Source organism: Dromiciops gliroides, chromosome 5 (assembly GCF_019393635.1).
Source record: "Dromiciops gliroides isolate mDroGli1 chromosome 5, mDroGli1.pri, whole genome shotgun sequence".
Lineage (NCBI taxonomy): Eukaryota > Metazoa > Chordata > Mammalia > Microbiotheria > Microbiotheriidae > Dromiciops > Dromiciops gliroides.
Window position 1 is genome coordinate 39,708,435 of NC_057865.1, and position 20,051 is coordinate 39,728,485.

The 20,051-nt window shown below is 41.1% G+C and overlaps 1 protein-coding gene across 3 annotated transcripts in view; it reads right to left on the reverse strand.

Annotated features, from left to right (window-relative positions):
• Positions 1-20,051, reverse strand: part of CPNE4 (copine 4) — a 441,978-nt gene that overhangs the window by 161,730 nt on the left and 260,197 nt on the right. For all 3 annotated transcript variants that reach the window (XM_043968781.1, XM_043968782.1, XM_043968783.1), the window contains exon 3: positions 3,213-3,392. In XM_043968781.1, coding sequence (XP_043824716.1) covers positions 3,213-3,392 — 180 coding nt within the window. The remainder of the gene's footprint in view (positions 1-3,212; positions 3,393-20,051) is intronic.

Genomic DNA, 20,051 nt, shown 5'->3' on the forward strand with positions numbered 1-20,051 from the left:
TTTTTCTTCTGATTTAAGTACATGAAACCTCCCCCCCCCATCTGTCTGGAATCCCCAATCTATCCATGAATTCCGTGGACCCCAAATTAAGTACATGGAACCCCCAATCTGTCCATGGAGTCCATGGACCCCAAGTTAAGTACAGGGAACCCCCAATCTGTCCATGGAGTCCATGGACCCCAAGTTAAGAACTCCCATTTTAGGAGTTGCTCAGGACACTGGGAAGCTAAATGAATTGTCCTGGATCTGTGTCACAAAAGGACATGAACTCAGGCCTTCTGGACCACAGCTGGCTCCACCCTCTATGCACTGTACCTTGCAGCTTTCTAAGCTTACATAGGCTGCTAGGTGGTGCTGTGCATGGAGTGCTGGACTTGGAGCTGGAAGGCCTGAATTCAAATCCAGCTTCCAACACTAGCTGGGTGGCCTTGGGCAAATCACTTAATGTCCTTCAACCACAGGTTCCTCATCTGTAAAATAGCACTTACCTCATAGGGTTGTTGTGAAAAACAAATGAGAGAACATGCAAAGCATTTTGTAAACTTAAAGAGCTATATAAATGTTAGTCATCATCATCATTATTACAATGAGGAGGAGGAAGAGGAGGAGCAAAGGTGTCATCACCCCCCCCATTTTATTTTATTTTTTTGCAGGGCAATGGGGGTTAAGTGACTTGCCCAGGGTCACACAGCTAGTAAGTGTCAAGTGTCTAAGGCCGAATTTGAACTCAGGTCCTCCTGAATCCAGGGCTGGTGCTTTATCCACTGAGCCACTTAGCCACTCCCACCCCGCCATTTTATAATAGAGATAATAAAACCAGACAGAGAGGTTGAATTAATTGCTACTGGAAGATGCTTAGGGGCAGGGACTATATTACTTCTGCCTTTGGATCTCCAAGCACTTACCATTGTGCCTTGCTTTACCTTAAAGAGGCTTAATAAAGCTTGTTGAAATACCATAACCAAAACCAAAACCCAGGTTCTGACTCTAAGGCCAGTTCTTTCTAGACCTGAGTTCAAATCTGACCTAAGACAATTATTAACTGTGTGACCTTGAGCAAGTCTCTTAACTCTGTTTGATTCTGTTTACTAATATTAAAATGAACTAGAGAAGAAAATGGCAAACCACTCCATTATCTTTGCCAAGAAAACCCCAAATGGGGTCTTCAAGTCAGACACAACTGAAAAATGACACAACAACAACATGGAAACCTACCCAAAGAAGTTACATGGAAAGGTAAGGCAATGAACATTTAATAAGTACCTATTGGATAGATAACGAATAGTCCATGCAATTCACTGGTATCCCATCAATATCAAGAGAAGGGGAAGAAGGTTCTGAGCATGTTGGGTAGCCCACCGGTGGTCAGTTTGTGGGATGACTTGACAAGGGCCACTCAGGATGGACAGCCAAGGATGGGTTATTACAATGCATCATTTTGTTGGAACATCAGTGAGATCACAGATACACTTGAATATTTTGAGTATTTGAACAAGTACAAGGAACTAGTACTAGAACTAGTACATTTGCCTTCAAGGAAGTTGCATTTTACTGACATAACATGTGAGGGATACAATATGTGTACAAGTAAATAAATACAAATAAATTTTAGAAAGGGCAATGTTCTAACAATTGTCGGGAAATGGATGGGGATCAGGAGAGACAAATGAGCTGGGCTTTCTTTTCTCCCTTTGGGCCAACAGTCTAATGAATGAAAAAGGCCTTGAGGCCAATTATAAAATAGAAAATTTGGCACAAGTGGTAAAGATGAACCTAATCCTCCAAGAAAAGTGAAGCTCACATTCTTCCCAAGTCTGAGATCTACCCAGAAGACCTCAGGAGGTTGATTTCCTAATGGAAATAAAAAAATACTCTCATAGGATTTCTCATACCATCCCTGATGACTGTAGTGATAGATAGGGATTTTTATTTAGTCCGTCTTGGTCTCCCAGCAGCAGCTCAGCCAAAGGGAGCCAATTATAATCAACCAAGTCACATTAAGCCAAGTTGGAAGGAAGAGATGGTGATTTGTTTTAGATATATACTTAATTTGAAGTGATGGCAGGTCAGTCAATTAGAGATAGCACATGTGAGGGGTCAGAGACGTAGAGGAAGATTTGGGGGTCAATGAGAGTAGATAATCTCAATCATGGGGTAAGTTAAAGAGAGGAGAACTGCTTTCTATGGATAGACACTTGAAGAGAAGTTAAAGGACACAAGCTAGAAGAAGAAAAAACAAAAGAAAGATAACTTTGGGGTTACTTTTGACTTTTTTCCCCTTGCTCATGTCATTCACTTACCAAGTCTTATTGATTTAATTTCTGAAATGTCTCTTACATTTATTCCTTCCTCCTTATTCCCATTGCTTCCACCCTAGTACAAACCATCATTACCACTTGCCCAGAATATTACAAGCCTCCTCTTAGCACTTTCTTCTCTTATCCAACTTCCAGTAATCTTTCTTACCCATGGTAAGTATGTTATTCCTCTGCTCAAAAATCTTCAGTGGCTGCCTATTGCCTTCTAAATAAAGTTCATTCTCTTTGGTCAGGTATTCAAGGCTCTATGAAAACTTGTACCATTCTATACTCCCAGGCATTCTGCTTTATTTGGCTTGAGGGCACAAGTTAAAGCAAAGACCTGGGTTCAAGAATTTCTAGGAAATTGATACTGAGGAACCTGATACAAATGAGATCTTTATTATTATGCAGAGTGCAAGCAGGTAAATGAAAGCATAAAGACACATTATATGACAATATGTTATAGTAGATAGAGATTCATCCCCACAGATGTAAGAAACTCATCCAGCATGAGAGTCAGGGAGTGTTTTGGGGGAGGAAGCACGCTCAAAATTGAAATTCAGTCGTGAAATTACATGCCCTATAAACAGGCTTGGTTGATAACAGGTAATCTGTGCTGAATGTAGAAGCTTTTCCTAAGCAGACCCAGATGTGAAGTTTTAAGGGCCACTTATTGATAACAGGCATGAGTGAGGCTCAGGTAGGGGGAGTTTCTTTATTAGGACCACAAACTGGGGGGTGGAGGAAGCACCTAATGTGAACTATCTAAGGCAGGACCCACATCTCTTTGTCATTCAATTAGTTCAAACAGTTCTGATTTGAGTAAAATCTAGTAAATGTTGACTAGATCCCTATGGAAAGAAAGGAGAGAGAGAGAAGGAAGGAGCAAAGCAGGGAGGACTGGAAACTGACCTGTCCAAGAGTACATTCCATGCCACCAAGAAAGTCGGCTTCCTTCAGTCCATTGTGATTGCTGCTGATATCATGGACTTCGAACCGCAGCCTCTGCACTTCTTCAAAGTAAAAGTCCACCGTAAACAACTTAGAGAAAACAGGGTTGATGCAGGTTCGAATCACTTCCGTTCGGTCCACCTGTCAGGAGAGAAACAACCTACATCGATCATCCTGGCGCGTACTTTTTAACAACCAGAGGAGAGCAGAGCCAAAATTGTTGCCAGCCTTAATATCACATTGAAATTGCCTTTCATCCAAGGAAGGCACACATCGTGGTGAACTCTTGGAGTCAAGGGCTGGGTTCAAAGCCCTCCTGACGCTCAAGGACCATGAATCCATCACTTTGCCTCTCTCAGACAAATTCAGGTAATCCCAATAACATTGACCTAAAAAGTCACCATGTGTACAGGGACAGGAAGAATCATGGAGACCCACATTTAATTCAAGTTTGATAACATCTGATACCTATTGGCTGTGTGACCCTGGGCTAATTACTTAACCTTTCTGTTCTTCCAGGTACCTCTCTAATAAAAATGCAGAGGAATTTCCTCACCAGAAACTCCAAACACTGATGAAATCACAGTTTTTAGATTTCTCTCCCTGCCCCCAAAGGTAGCTGTTTCATTGCATTGGGAAGATTAAATGGATCTTGTCTATAGAGTGTGAGGGAGATGTCAGCTGTTCTCTCTTTCTCAGAGTACCTTCTTAATAGCTTAGGAGAATCAAATAGGATAATAGAGGCAACAGCTGTCACTGTCATCATTATTATTGTAAATTTTATCGCTGTTATCATTATTAATGTAAATTTTAAATGACTATAAAGAGAATAGGGCAGCTAGGTAGTTCACTGGATGGAGTGCCCAGGAAGACTCATCTTCCTGAGTTCAAATCTAGCTTCAGACACTTACCAGCTGTGTGACCCTGAGCAAATCACTTAACCCTGATTTCATCTGTAAAATCATCTGGAGAAATGGCAAACCACTCCAATATCTTAGCCAAGAAAACTCCAAATGACAGCAAAATAACAACAGAGACATATAATTAGATAATGATACACAAAGATAAGATTATGTATTATTGATTATAAGAATGAGCCAGAGAAGGAAATAGCAAATCACTCCTGTATATTTGCCAAGAAAACCCCAAACAGGACATAAATAATAGATTGGGACACGACCAAACAACAAAGGAGGAGAATATTCCCAAAATGACCTATGTTTTAAGATGAAAAATAGGATCAAGAATATTTCCTGATATTATTGTACTATAAGAAATGACAGGGGCAGCTAGGTGGTGCAGTGGATAAAGCACAGGCCCTGGATTCAGGAGGACATGAGTTGAAATCTGACCTCAGACACTTGACGCTTACTAGCTGTGTGACCCTGGGCAAGTCACTTACCCCTCATTGCCGCGAGAGAGCGAGAGAGCGGGGGCGGGGGCGAAAGGAAGGAAGGAAGGAAAAGAAAAAAGAAATGACAAGCAGGATGATTTCAGGCCTGGAAACACTTATATGAACTGATGTATATTGTATAGTGAAGTGAGCAGAACCAGGAGAACATTGTGCTCAGAGACAGCAATATTGTTTGATGAAGAACTCTGAATGACTTAATTATTCTCAGCAATACAATGATCCAAGACAATCCCAAAGGACTAATGATGAAGCATACTATCTGCCTCCAGAGAAAGAACCAATATTGATTGAACACAGACTGAAACATGCTATTCCTCACTTTCTTTCATTTTTTTCCTTTTATTTGAGTTTTCTTATACAAAACGACTAACATGAAAATGTTTTATATAATTGTATATGTATAACCTATATCTGACTGCTTACTGATTTAGGGAGCGGGGAGGGTAGGGAAGGCTAGAATGGAACTCAAAACTTTAAATAAAAATATTTATTAAAAAACACATGGAGGGGCAGCTGGGTGGCGCAGTGGATAGAGCACCAGCCCTGGAGTCAGGAGGACCTGAGTTTAAATCCGGCCTCAGACACTTAACACTTACTAGCTGTGTGACCCTGGGCAAGTCACTTAATCCCAATTGCCTCACACACACACACAAAAACACATGGAAAAAATATTTCCTAACTCATAGGAGTCAAAGCCCCTGTGGGCTACACTTCTGGAGTGCATCAAATGCAGATTAAAGGGTAATATTCAAAATATTAGGATAAATATAAAAGTAAATAAAAGGGTCAATATTGGAATATATTTACCTGCATAAATCAAATACCAGTATTAATTTGTGTGAGTCAATATGATTACTGCAGGGTTCTATTTTTATTTGAGTTTGCCACTACTCCTTAGATAGCAGCTAGATGACATGGGAGATGGAGGACTAGATTTGGCCTCGAACATTTCCTAGCTAAGTAACCCTGAGCAGATCATTTAAACTTCCGTCAGCTTCAGTTTCTTCCTCAGTAAAATGGGGTGAGTAGAGCCTAAATACCTGAGAGATGAGAAAGGGCCTCCCGGAGCGGGTAGAAATTGAAGGGAGTGAGGGTTCCCAAGTAACGGAAAGTGGGGGAAGCGTATTCTAGGTATGTGGAAGAGCTTTTACCACTCAAGTCTCTGCTAACTCCAGGTGTCCAGGTCTGGGTTTTCAGCCAGTTGTCCTCAGGTGTATTAAAGGCCCTGAGCACTTTGTGGGGGGAAAAGCAATCCCTTATGCCCAAAGCTGAAGAAAATGTACCTGCTAAGTCTTTGAAAAGCCACCATCTGCAGGCGAGCAGCTCTATCCCTTCCTTTCTTCTCCTTACCTTTCTCAAACTGTCCTTTCAACCATTTTCAAACAATTTCTTTTCTCTGAGGCACTTCACAGCTGGGCAGTCTTGAGCCTCAGAGGGCTCAAGTGAGGGCTAGATACTTCTTGGCCTCAAGGATAATAGTTCTCCAGCTCCTGGGCCTGATTAACCCTCCCACTGCCCTCAAGGATCAGTTGGGGGCGGGGGCAAATCCAAAAACAAACAAAAAAAGGAAGTAGACCTTTCAGGTCTGGAGCAGTTGCTTTCTTTTCTCCCTTAGCTGCAAATTGGAACATTAATAGTAAGCAATCAAAAAAAGCCACATGGAACTCACCCTTGCCTACTAAGTTGGCAAAGTCCAAGAGGAGTGGAGAGTCCTTTTGTAGGTCACTCTGAGTTTCTGCACCCAGGGCTGGCAGCTTATCATCGCAGAGGGAGCTCAGAGGCTAATCCTAGCCCAGCCTGAAGCAATTTGCACTTCACTCAGAAGTTTTTATTGACAGGATGCTCACAGGGCTCATCCCCTGTGCCAAGGTTGAAGGGGCCTCTGGAAATGTCACCCAGGCTGCAGAGCCTTTGTCTTCTTGCTAACTGGTATTTGAAAAGACCCTCATATTGGGATTACCAATCTAAGAATGCTAAACCTTGCTTGCCTAATCCCTTACCCATCCAAGCAGACTTTCAGGGAATTAAACAAGCCCTTATGATGGTATGGAAACAACACTGGATTTAGAATGTATAATAATATAATTATAATTTATATTACATGTGATTTATATATTTTATGCATTTAAAACATTTTTCAGAGAAGGGACCCAACATAAAAAGGTAACAGCTAGGGCAGCTAGGTGGTGCAGTGGATACAGCACTGGCCCTGGATTCAGGAGAACCTGAGTTCAAATCCTACCTCAGACACTTAATACTTACTAGCTGTGTGACCCTGGGTAAGTCACTCAACCCCAATTGCCTCACCAAAAAAAAAAAAAAAAGGTAACAGCTCTTGTTAGAGGCAGCTAGGTATCACAGGGCATAGAATTCTGGAAGGGCTAGAGTCAGGAAGACCTGAGTTCAAATCGAACTTCAATCACTTCCTAGCTATGTGACCCTGGGAAAGTCACTTGAGGTCTCTGACTTGGGTCTGAGGATGTGGAGAGCATACCTGGTGACTGAAAGGAAGCTCTTAAGCCTGTTCCCTCCTCAAACCTTGTCTGAAAGGAAGACAGATTCTGGGCCATCTGGAATTAGTGTAGACTGGCCTTGTGAGCAACATCTGTACATCTCCCCCCACACACACTCTAAGTCATGTTACTGATGTACTGATGTTGCGGGATGGGGGTCAACTTAGATCCAAGCAGGAAAAAGGGGTCCCCTTTGAGTACTACAACTGAAGCTACAGCTCTTTCTCTGGCTCCATTCCTCATTAGTTATGACTGTGGGTAATCAACATGTCATGATCATCAACAAAGAGATGAGAATGAAATAATATTATTCAATTACAAAAGGCAGTTACTTAACATGACCCTGTAATAATGAGCAGAGCAGTAAATATAAAAGAAGACCTTGTACAATAGCAACTCATCTCTGGGCCATTTCTATCTGAACTCCATCAAAAATTATGAGAAGAACTAAGTGAATAATAATTACAGGATCATAAAATTTGTGAGCTGGGAAAGGACCTTGGCAGCCATCGAGTCCAATTCATTCAGTTAAGTCCTATATCAGTTGTGTTGGACTCTCTGTGACACCATTTGGGGTTTTCTTGGCAAAGATACTGGAATAGTTGGACGTTTTCTTTTCTGGCTCATTTTACAGATGAGGAAACTGAAGCAAACAGGGTGAAGTGACTTGGCCAAGGTCACACAGCTAGTAAGAGTCGGAGGCTGGATGGGTATTCCCAACTCTAGGCCCAGACCTCCGTGTGCTATGGCAACACCTAGCTTGCTCAGTGAAACTCATACGAAAGGAATACTGGACAAGCAGTGGTATAATCCTGTAGGGGAACCTACCACCTCTCAAAGTAGCCCATTGCACTGATGAATAGCTCTATTTATTGAGAAGTTTTTCCTAACAACAACAGCAACAATAACAATATTTACATAGTGCTTGGAGGTTTATAATGTGCTTTCCATAGATTATAATTTCATTTGATCACCAGAAACTCAAAGGGCTGTGAAATGGAGAGGGAGAAATGCTGTAATTTCCTTTGTCACAGGAACATTCTATTCACAAAGGTGTTATCATTCCCATTTAACAGGTGAAAAAACCGAGGCTCAAGAGTGTTGAGTGATTTGCCCAGGGTCCCACAGCTAGTACATATTTTAGGTGGTTGTGGAAACCAGTTCTTCCCAACTCCAGTTCCTATTGCTCCACCCATTATATTATGCTTCTTCTTATGGTAAATCACTTAATGATATTCTTCATTTGTTGAATGGTGATTCCTCCTTTACCTTACAGGATTGTGGTGAGATAATGGATGTAAAAATGATTTGAGAACTGAACATTATTATTTAATGTGATATCAACATTATCTTCCATTACAAAAGACTCAGTCTTGAATGAAAAACACTTATCCCTGGGACTAGATTTCCAGTCCTACTAGCATGGACTAGCACCTTCTAGGGCTTGTTCCCTACCGTCATGGTTTCCAGAACCCATGGTAGCCTTCATGCTGGCCTAAAGTACCTAAATAAGATGTTAGCAGCATCATTTATCCTCAACATTTGTTTTGAAAATTCACAACACCTGCTGTTGAGTGGGAACCATACATGGAAATGTTCTGTATCGGGGTACAGTGGGTGGGTAAAGAGGGACTTTTTCTGGGCAATTAGGCAGAACCAAATCTTCAAGGAAAACAGCCCAACAATCTCAACCCAAAAACCCAGAAAAGGGCCAGGAGCCTCCATAAACATTGGTGGTAGAGGGTAAGAAAGCTTCTGCCAGAGCCTTAATGATCTGCTAAAAGGCAGCCTAGGAAAACCTTGTCTGTCACTGGCTTCCTTCCAAAGAGCCTCCAGTCATCACAGATTGTTTTATGAATGGGCTGAGGGATGCTTTAGGGGACTATTGGAGTAAGGGATGTCTCTCACTTAGAGTACCTTGGCACTAATTTCTGGTTTTTGCCTCTGTATTAAAAAGATCAGACAAATCCACTAACATTTTTATCACTATGAAAAACTATCCCTGGTTCTGACACCTGTGCCAGGCCTCACCCCCACCGCCCTTTATTGCTCTTTACTTTGCTGAAATCTATGTTAGCCTCTAGACAGATACAGAGTCCCACTGAGATCCCATTACCAGGAGCTCCTAGGGCTATAGAGTGGGGAGACAGAGATGATGGAATTTCCTTTAAGGCTTGGGAACAGTCCAATTCACAAAGCTGTCTGAACCAATCTCCCTCCTTTCTCTTCACAGTCAATTGCCCAGTGCAAATTTATCGACCAACCAACCACAAGTAGGAGGCCCTACTCAATGACTAATACAGGAAGACTACACCAGATGGGGGAAGTCAGGCACTGCATTCCTACTGCTAGCCTATCTGAGCTTGCAGGTTGGGGGGGTTCTTCCTCCCCTTGCTTCATCACATATTGATTTCTCATGGATCATGAGGTTTCTTTGTGTACCAAAGGCCCTTACCAAATATCATTGCATTCACAACTTCAGAACTTAAGGGGTTTTAAAAAAAATTTTTTTTGTCAAGCTTAAGACAGGTCAAATAAGTGTTTCAATTCTATATTATCCAGGATATCTCATGATATCCTGATATCTAAGTCCCTTTAAGCATCATCTATTTAGACTGGATAGGATCTTAGATGTCACCTAGTCCAATCCTTTCATTTTTTTTTGCAGGGCCATTGCCAGGGTCACACAGCTAGTAAGTGTCAAGTGTCTGAGGCAGGATTTGAACTCAGGTCCTCCTGAATCCAGGACTGGTGCTTTATCCACTGTACCACCTAGCTGCCCCCAAATCCTTTCATTTTTATAGATAAAAAATAATGGTAACTAACATTTATTTGATAATAAACATTTTTATTTAAAAGTTTGAGTTCCATATTTTATCTTTCTTTCCTTCCCTTCTCTCCCCCCTCCCTGAGGCAGTAAGCATTCAGACATAGGTTATACATGTACAATTATGTAAAACATTTCCATATTAGCCATTTTGTATAAGAAAACTAATAGAAGGAAAAAAGAAAGAAAGAGAAAATAGCTTGCTTCAGTCTGTGGTCAATAAATATCAGTTCTTTCTTTGGAAGCAGATAGTATGCTTCATTATTAGTCCTTTGGGATTTTCTTGGATCATTGTATTGCTGAGAATAGTTGTCATTCAGAGTTCTTCATCAAACAATATTTCTGTCATTATGAACAACGTTCTCCTGGTTCTGCTCACTTCACTATATATAAGTTCATGTAAGTCTTTCCAGGCATTTTTGAAATCATCCTGCTTGTCATTTCTTATAGCACAATAATATGCCATATCTTGTTTAGTCATTCCAAAATTGATGGACATTCCTTTGATTTCCAATTCTTAGCCACTACAAAAAGAGTTCCTATAAATATTTTTGTACAAATGGGTCTTTTTCGGGGATGTCTTTGGAATATAAACCTAACAGTGGTATTGCTGGATCAAAGGATACGCATTTTTATAGCTCTTTGGACATAGTTCCAAATTGCTCCCCAGAATGGTTGAATCAGTTCATAACTCCACCAACAGTGGATTAGCATCCCAGTTTTCCCACATCCCCACTAACATCCAACATTTTCCTTTTTTGTTATATTTCCCAATCTCATAGGTGTAAGGTGATACTTCAGGTAACTAACATTTATATAGCACTTACTATGTGCCAGACACTGTGCTAAGTGCTTTATAATTACTGTTATTTGATGCTCACAACAACCCTAGGATATAAGTGCTGTTACTACCTCTGTTTTACAGATGAGGAAACTAAGTCAAACTGAGGTTAAGTGACTTGACCAGGGTCACACATCTAGGAAGTGTCTGAGGTAGGTCTTGCACTCTATCCACTGCTTCACCCAGCTTCCCCAAATAAAAAAATGAGGTCCAGAGAAATGAAGCAATTTCTCCATGGTCAAGATTCAAACACAGGTCTTCTGACTCCAAAATCATCACTCTTTTCCCCAGATCATGCTTTCTCCTGATCACTGGCATCAATATGATGCTGTGGAAAGAAGCCTGTACTTGATTTCAGAAAGTGGGTTTTATAACTGACTCTCTCAAATGCAGAAGGTCCTTTGTAACAACTGGAACAAGTGTTCACTTTTATCACTGCTTGAAAACCTCCAGGAAAGGGGAACTCATTACTTTTGGGGTAGGTACCCAACTTTTGGAGTAGGTACCCAACTTTTGGAGAGCTCTATTAGGAAGTTTTTCCACCTGTGAAGCTTAAACCCACTTTTCTGTAGCTTCTCTCTGGGGCCAAGTAGAGAACCCCTAGAGGGATATATAGTTCTTAAATGCATCTTCATCAAGTAAAAATTCAGGGGATGAGTTGTCTCTTCTCATACTAAGTGGAATAGAATCTGAATAACTCCACAGGAATCTCTTTACAGATCAATTAGGATACTTAGAGATGCAGCTTAAAGCTCATGGCCATCCAGAAAGCACCAGGAGGTCACCATGCCCACTTCAGTCTTAGTGCCTGACTATCTGAATCTATAGTCAGCACCTTGGAGAGGGGGAGGTGGTGTCTCCTTTTGTTGATCATCTCATGCAACCATTCTGATTAGGAAATTTTTTCCTTTAAGAAATAAAGAATTGAGGGGTGGCTAGGTGGTGCAGTGGAGAAAGCACCGGCCCTGGATTCAGGAGTTCCTGAGCTCAAATCCGGACTCAGACACTTTACACTTACTAGCTGTGTGACCCTGGGCAAGTCACTTAGCCCCCATAACCCTGCAAAAAACAAAAACAAAAACAAAAACAAAAAAGAAATAAAGAATTAGTACTCGGTACCTGACTATCTGAATCTATGGTCAGCACCTTGGAGAGGGGAAGGGGGGTTATCTCCCTTCTTTGTTGATCATCTCATGCAGCCATTCTGATTAGGAAACTTTCTCCCTTAAGAAATAAAGAATTGGTACTCAACACTATAAAACTGGAATTCAAAACTATAAATAAAAATGTTTATTATTTTAAAAAAGAAATAAAGGCCAGCTCAATCACAACTCCAGAGAATTGACAGTGAAACATGTTATCCACCTCCTGACAGAGGTGAAAGACATATTGCAGAATGAAAGAAAGACTTTTTGCATATGGCCACTATGGTCATTTGTTTGGATTAACTGTACATATTTATGACAAGGATTTTCTTTGTTTTCCCAGGGGGTGGGAGAAGGGGGAGCAAAAAAGATTTTTGTTAATGGAAAAGCATTAATTCTTTTTTTTTTTTTTTAGTGAGGCAATTGGGGTTAAGTGACTTGCCCAGGGTCACACAGCCAGTAAGTGTTAAGTGTCTGAGTCCGGATTTGAACTCAGGTACTCCTGACTCCAGGGCCGGAGCTCTATATAGCAAGTAGTCTGACTAGGAGACATAGGAAGAATACCTTCCCTTTAGTTTTGATCTTCCTTCCTTTCTTCCCTTGAAAAGCAAGCACAGAGATTTCAGGAATAAGAAAGCAATAAGCTCATTTCTTTTGCTTCCCTCAGACCTCATCAGGAATGTTGTTTTCAGCCCTGGGCACTACAGGGACATTCATAAGCTGGAGATCCCCCAGAGGAAGGCAATAACTTGATGCAGGTCCTTAAGTGCATTATATAAGAATAGATTCAAGGAGTTTGACAGTTTAGTCTGGAAAAGGGAAGATGCAGAATGATATGCTAGCTATGTTCAAATATTTGAAGAGCTGTCCTGCTGTGGTTGGATTGTTCTTGCTGCTGCTGCTGCTGCTGGTGGTAGTGACACTAGTAGTAGTTGTCCTTTATTCTCAAGGAGGACCAATGACATCACAAGGGTGTATAATGTCCTGGCCATGTGCTGTTTGGGCCTTAGAGCACAGAACCAAGAGCAAAACCAAAAAGACTGCTTTAGTCCTGATGCCAGCATAGACTTCCTAAAATTAGAATTATCCCAAAGTTAAATTGGCCTCCATGATAGGTTGTAGGGTCCTCTTACTTGGAGGTCTTCAAATAGAGGCTGAACTACCCTCTTGTCTATATTATGGTGAGACTTCCATTTGGGCATAGTGTGTCTCACACGGCCATTGAGGCCCTTTCCAGCTCTCGATTTCTGTGATTCTGAATCAGAACTAGGAAAAAAAATTGACATTCACATTGCTTTCAAGGTAGTACCTGGATACATGGATTGAGCTGGGATTGGAAGGACATTTGTAACTTTTGTTGACAAAGAGCCCGTGAGCACTTCCATTTTACCAGTCAGCTTTCTCTCTTCATCTATGACTACATGAGTCAGAAGAATTATGATTGCCATAAAACTTGTCATCTAGAGGGGCATGCAGGAGAGTGTGCTCTGCTGGCATGAAGGGGGTTTACTGATCATTTGAGACTACAGTTCACCCAAGAGGATGGAAGGTAAGAATGGTAATGATCCATAGTACCCTGTCTGATTATAAGCTAGATCAAGAGAAAGAAGATGTAGGGCTAATGTGCTTAACTGAAAATGGCAGAGTTCAGAGCCCACAATCATAATTTGATATTAGATTAAGAGTGGTAATAAGGTCTTAGATATCGGTAAACACAACCCCTTCATTGATAGATGAGCAAACTGAGGCTCTGAAGAGATTACATAACCACAAAGGTAGCAAGTGGCTGAGTTAGGATTTGAACCCAGGTTTTCTGATTTAAAATCCATTGTTTTATTTTTAATTTTTTAATCTATTGTTTTATTCACTGTATTACACAACCTACAGCACAGAGGCAACAATAGAAAGGAAAAACTAAAAAATGGAGCTTGGAAAAGAGAGCCTACTTAGTATCCCAACATCGACCCTCTCCACTCTCCCGTGCTACCTACATCGAACGTGATATTTCTTTTTTTCTGTTTAGAATTTTATTTTCCAAATTAAATGTAAAAACAAATTTTGACATAAATTTTTAAAAACCTTGTGTTCCAACTTCACTTCCTCCCTCCCTTCCTACCCCCACCCCCAAGAACTCAAGCAATTCAATATAACTTATATATGAGTAGTCATGGAAAACAATCTTCACATTAGCTAGGTTGTGAGAGAAAACAGATAAAAACCAAACTTCAGATTAAGGATCTGTCAAAAAAATTATGCTTCAATCTGTTTTCAGATACCATCAGTTCTTTGTCTGTAGATGGACTGCAATTTTCTTAAGTCCTTCAGAGTTATATTGGATCATTGCATTGCTGAAAATAACCAAGTCCTTCCCAGCAGATCATCTTACACTATTCCTGTTATTTTGTATACAGTACATTTCACTCTGCTTCAGTTCATGTAGGTCTTTCCAGATTTTTCTGATAGCATCCTGTTCATCATAACTTTTATATAGTACCTTAAACTTGACAAAGAATTTTCTTCACAATAGCCCAGGAAAGTAGGTACCATATGTTTTGCCATTATAATCAATCATCATAACTATTTTCCTCCATCCTGTTCCCTTCCCATGATATTTACTCTTTTTATATCTTCTTTTACCCTATTCCTCCTCAAAAGTGTTTTGTTTCTGACTGCCACCTTCTCTGCTTTTCCCTTCCTTCTTTCACCCTTCCCTCCTCAAGGTGATATTTCTAAAATGGAGGTCTAACCATGATCAATAAATTCTAGCGGGTCCCTGTTACTTCTAGTATCAAAAGCAAAATGGTGTCTCTAAAGCTCTTCACAGGCTCTCTTTTCAACTTTCTTACACATTACCCACTTTAGACACTTTATAGTCCACCAAAGTTGGCCTTTCTGTTCCTTGCACATGACATTCTGACTTCCACTGTAAAACTCTACCTCCTCGTGTGTACTTCTTATAACCCCTTGTTTCTTTCCAAATTCCAATTAAGAACCACTTTCTATATCGAACCATTTCTGATTCTCCATTGGCTAGTTTCTTCCTTCCCCCAAATGACCTCATATTTTGTTTATGCTTGTAATTGTACATGTTATCTCCCTTGATGGAATGTAAGCCCCATTCAGGTCAGGAACTACTCCATATCTATATTTTTATTCCCAGTTCCTAGAGCACAGTGCCTGGCACATATTATAGGTGTTTAAGAAACGTTGACTGCTTACTTGGAGGAGACTTATCACCACCTTGATTTCTGGGAGAATAATATTTTTGGCCACAGTAATCCTTGATGGCCCTCTACTAAGATGCAGAGAGGGTCACTATCAACACCAGCAGAGGGAGAAGCCATGGTAAAGAAATCGCAGATCTTTGAAATACTGAACCTCATTGGTCCCACTCAATTGTCAAGCAACAGATGGCTCCAGGAAATCAACTCTGCATCTGCACAATCAGCCACAAAGTAAAAAAAAAAACAAATACAGCCATCAGTGGTGCAGATCTTTCTCCCAGACTGTCATGTTCCACTCAAGGCTGCTGAGGTAGCAGCTTCTGGATCAGGAAATGAGCAGAACACAACATTTGGTGCACAAGTCCCCCTGGAGGAGGGAACAGTAACAGACAGGTGTGCCCTGGGTATAGAAGACAGTTATGTTTGACTCTGGCATCTGCTTATGACTTCAAAAAATCAGCTCTAAGAACAACATTGAAGAGGTTGGCTCTGACTTGACTCATTTTCACCCTAAGAAGGTAATTGCTATTCTATTCGATTCAGCCATTAAATCATTTTCCTCCGTGTTGAAGGAGAGGGAAACAATTGCCAATTGATCACCAGGCCCATTGTTTTCAGAAACCATAAATCTGGAAGACACTTTGCTATTAGACACAATAGGTTCAACATGTTTCTTAATTTTCAGAAGCCAGAAGTCAGACCTACTCTCAAGCCTCACATTACAGCAATGATTGCTTCCCTTGTGTGGTTTGTAATGGAATTTGTTAAATAAAGAGGCCATGTGTCTTGTCAATGATACTCTTATTAAATATTTGGCATATCTGTCTTGTAACATTGTCACATCCCTGAGATAGTGACTCTCTGGGTTGATATTCTTTTGAATCTCACCTCCTTCCCCCAAGAAAATGCTCCAAACTAGCTTCAAAATACTAAATATTTTCAGCACATGCTGGGCATTTTTTATTACTTCCTCCACTACTTCTTCTAACACAGCTCTATCCCCTTTCTGAAAGGAAGATGACAAATTTAAGGATCTTCATAATCTAGCTGCATTCTGTCATTACGGACTCATTGTCTGTTACACAGCCTATCTATATCACAGTGGTAGTGTCTGACCTAGGTTCCCTTGAAGATAACATTCCATCTCCCTCTTTGGTCCTATGTGTAGGCTGTCTGTCCCTCATGCCTGGAGGGCTCTTTGTCTGCACATCAGCTTTTTGGCATCCCTAGCCTCCTTCGAGGCTCAGCTTGTGTACCCCCTCCTTCAGAAAAACTTTTCCAGATTTTTCTAATCATTCACCCTCCCTTCCACAGAAATTACTTTTTTTTGAATATTCTAAATGTACTTATCTGTGTGTAAATTGTTTCCCCAGATTAAAATGTAATATGGTCCTTGAGAACAGGGATGATTTAAATTTTTGTTGTTTTATCCCCAACATGTCACACAGTGGCTGGCAAAAAAAGGAGGTGCTTAATAAATGCTTGCTGAGTCAAAAAAATCACAGAATTTTTATGAAAGCTAAAACCAAAAATCCTGGCACCCACTGACAATATGCCTTTTCATTGGCAGCTAGGTGGCACAGTAGATAAACCTGCCTCAGACACTAGCTGGGTGACCCTGGGCAAGTCACTTAACTTCTGTTTGCCACAGTTTCTTCAATTGTAAAATAGGGATCATAACAGAACCTACCTCCTAGGGTTTGTGTGAGGATCGAATAAGATAATATTTTGGGGGGTGGGGCAATGAGGGTTAAGTGACTTGTCCAGGGACACACAGCTAGTAAGTATCAAGTGTCTGAGGCCAGATTTGAACTCAGGTCCTCCTGAATCCAGGGCTGGTGCTTTATCCATTGTGCCACCTAGCTGCCCCCATAAGATAACATTTTTAAAGTGCTTAGCACAGTGCCTGGCTTAGAGAGCTTGATAAATGCCTCTTCTCTTCTCCAGTTACCTAGTTTTGCCCACAATCATAGCTAGCATTTATATGTTTTAAAGCAATATAGTTAAATAGCTAGTATTTACACTGTACTCGAAAGTTTACAAAGAGCTTCTATGTTAGCTCATTTTATTCTTACAACAACCCTGCGAGATAGGTATTAGTAGACTTCCGCCAGTCGCAGGCGACCATGGATCAGCGCCTTGAAGAGCCACAGGCCACAGTGTGGCTGTGCAGTCTGATACGGGAGCCGCTGCCACAACGAGGACATCGGAAAACTGCACTCTCTGTTGCCCATCGGTTCTTGCGTCTCATTCGTTTTTCTTCCTCCCGAGCTTGAAGGCCCATCTCAGCTGCGAGCAAGCTGCTCCTGAGTACTGAATACTTTCCCAAGGTTGAACATCTAGCAAATACCTGAGGCAAGATCTCTTACCCCAAGTCTAGCATTCTATCTCCTACATCAATCAGCTCCTCCTTTGGTGTTCTTGGTGATGGAATAAAGTGTTTTTAATTTATTTTAATTAATTTTTTAAAAAGTCTTTAACATTCTCCCTGCTGGATGAATGAACTGAGAACTGGCAATTGAGCCAAAAAATGTATCTTCATTAGTTAAGGCTTCTTAACTGGAGGGGGGTAACTTGCGAACTTTTATTTTCAGGGCAATGAGGGTTAAGTGACTTGCCCAGGATCACACAGCTAGTACATGTCAAGTGTACTGAGGCTGGATTTGAACTCAGGTCCTCCTGAATCCAGGGCTGGTGCTTTATCCACTGTGACACCTACCTGCCTCCTAACTTGTGAACTTTAAAAAAAATATTTCAATATAATTGGTTTCCTTTTTAATCCTATGTATATTGCTTTATGCATTTAAAAACATGAAAAGGTATCTATAGGCTTTACTCGAATTCCAAAGGGGTCAATAAAACAAAAAAAGATTAAGAATTCCTATGCTAGGGGGCAGCTAGGTAGCTCAGTGGAAAAAGCACGGATTCAGAAGGACCTGAGTTCAAATCCGGCCTCAGACACTTGACACTTACTAGCTGTGTGACCCTGGGCAAGTCACTTAACCTCCATTGCCCTGCGGAAAAAAAAAAATTCTTATGCTAGTTCTTGGTATTATCTAGACATTTTTCAGTCATGTTTGAAGCTCTTTGTGATCCATTTGGGGTTTTCTTGGCAGAGATACTGAAGTGGTTTGCCATTTCCTTTTCTGGTTCATTTTACAGATGAGGAAAGTGAGGCAAACAGGGTTAAGTGACTTGCCCAAGGTCACATAGCTAGGAAGTGTCAGAGGCCAGATTTGAACATAGGAAGATGAGTCTTCCTGACTCCAAGCCTGGCTCTCTGTGCACTATGGTGTTTTATATAGTTAACACTGTGGCATTTACTACAGCTGTTACCACATAAATAATTGCTCAGAAAACCAGTCCCTTGGCTCTTCAGGCCAGATCCTGATTATCAGGTAAAGCAAGAAGATGAGACTGTGGAAGCCTCTGTTCTCCCAATACCTTCAGCTTCCATCTTCACAGAGGGAGGAGTTCTTGCACCCTGTGCAAACTGCCTTGGATAAAAGAGAGGGGAATGAGTTCTGATTGAAGAGAAGGACTGCATGGAAATGCTTCTCCCTACAAGTGATTCCCTAGCAGTAGTCACCACCATGTGCTTTGGTCTAGAGAGAGGCCACCCCTCCAAGGCAAAGGAAAGGATGATAAGGAAAGTCCCATCATTACCCAACCCATTACCCTTTTATTGATCTTGGGATCACAGGATTTAAAATTGGAAGGAATATTAGAGGCATCTAATTGGACTCATTTTATAAATGAAGAAAATGAAGCCCAGGGAATGAATTGATTGAATCAATGAATGAAAAAATGCAAAAAAAAATGTATTAAGCATTTAGTATGTGTGAAGCACTGTGCTGTGTTGGGAATAAAAATAAGAAAGAGGAGGCAGCCCCTCCCCTCTTCCAAGCCTATTTCTATTGAAGGCATCATTGTCCTTCCAGGGGCTCAAGTTTGTGATCTCAGCCTTGTCCTTAATTCATCACTCCTCTTCATCCCATACAACCAATAAGGACCAAATCTTGCTGTTTCTACATCTGGAATATCTTTGGTATCCATCCCCTTCTTTCTACTCATACATATACATACGTTCAGGTCCTTGGCCCCTCTTGCCTGGACTGTTGAAAAGGCCTCTTCATTTGTCTCCTGCTTTGATTAACAAATACTTATTAAGCCCCTCAAGTCTCCCATCTCTACAATCCATTCTGCATACTGCCACCAAAGTACTTTTCCCTTACTTGATCAACTCCAGTGGTTTCCTTTTCCCCATGGGACAAAGGATAAGCTACTCTGGTTAGTTTTTTTTTTTTTTTGGTGAGGCAATTGGGGTTAAGTGATTTGCCCAGGGTCACACAGCTAGTAAGTGTCAAGTGTCTGAGGCCGGATTTGAACTCAGGTACTCCTGACTCCAGGGCCAGTGCTCTATCCACTGCGCCACCTAGCTGCCCCTCTGGTTAGCTTTTTAAAGTCCTGCTCAACCTACCTTTCAGCCTTGTTGAATATTACTTCCCTTCCTGCCTCCTATGATCTAGCCAAACTCCCCTTTGCTGTGTTCCTCACTCACCATTGTGATATTTAAAATTGGATATACGAGCATTAAACTCCCCCTTTTTAACTTTTCCCTTATATATCTCCCAGACCACTAAGAAAAAGAAGCCTCTGAGCCTCAATCAGTGAGGGATCGGTTTCTATTGTTAGTGAATTAACTAGACAACTAAAGGTGACACCAACTAGGGAAACAGTCTTAGATCTAAGCTTAGTCTATATTCCTTTATGAAACTCACCGAATTCCAAACTGCCTGCCAGGCCGAGAACCAGCACCGAACACCAAAAGCATGT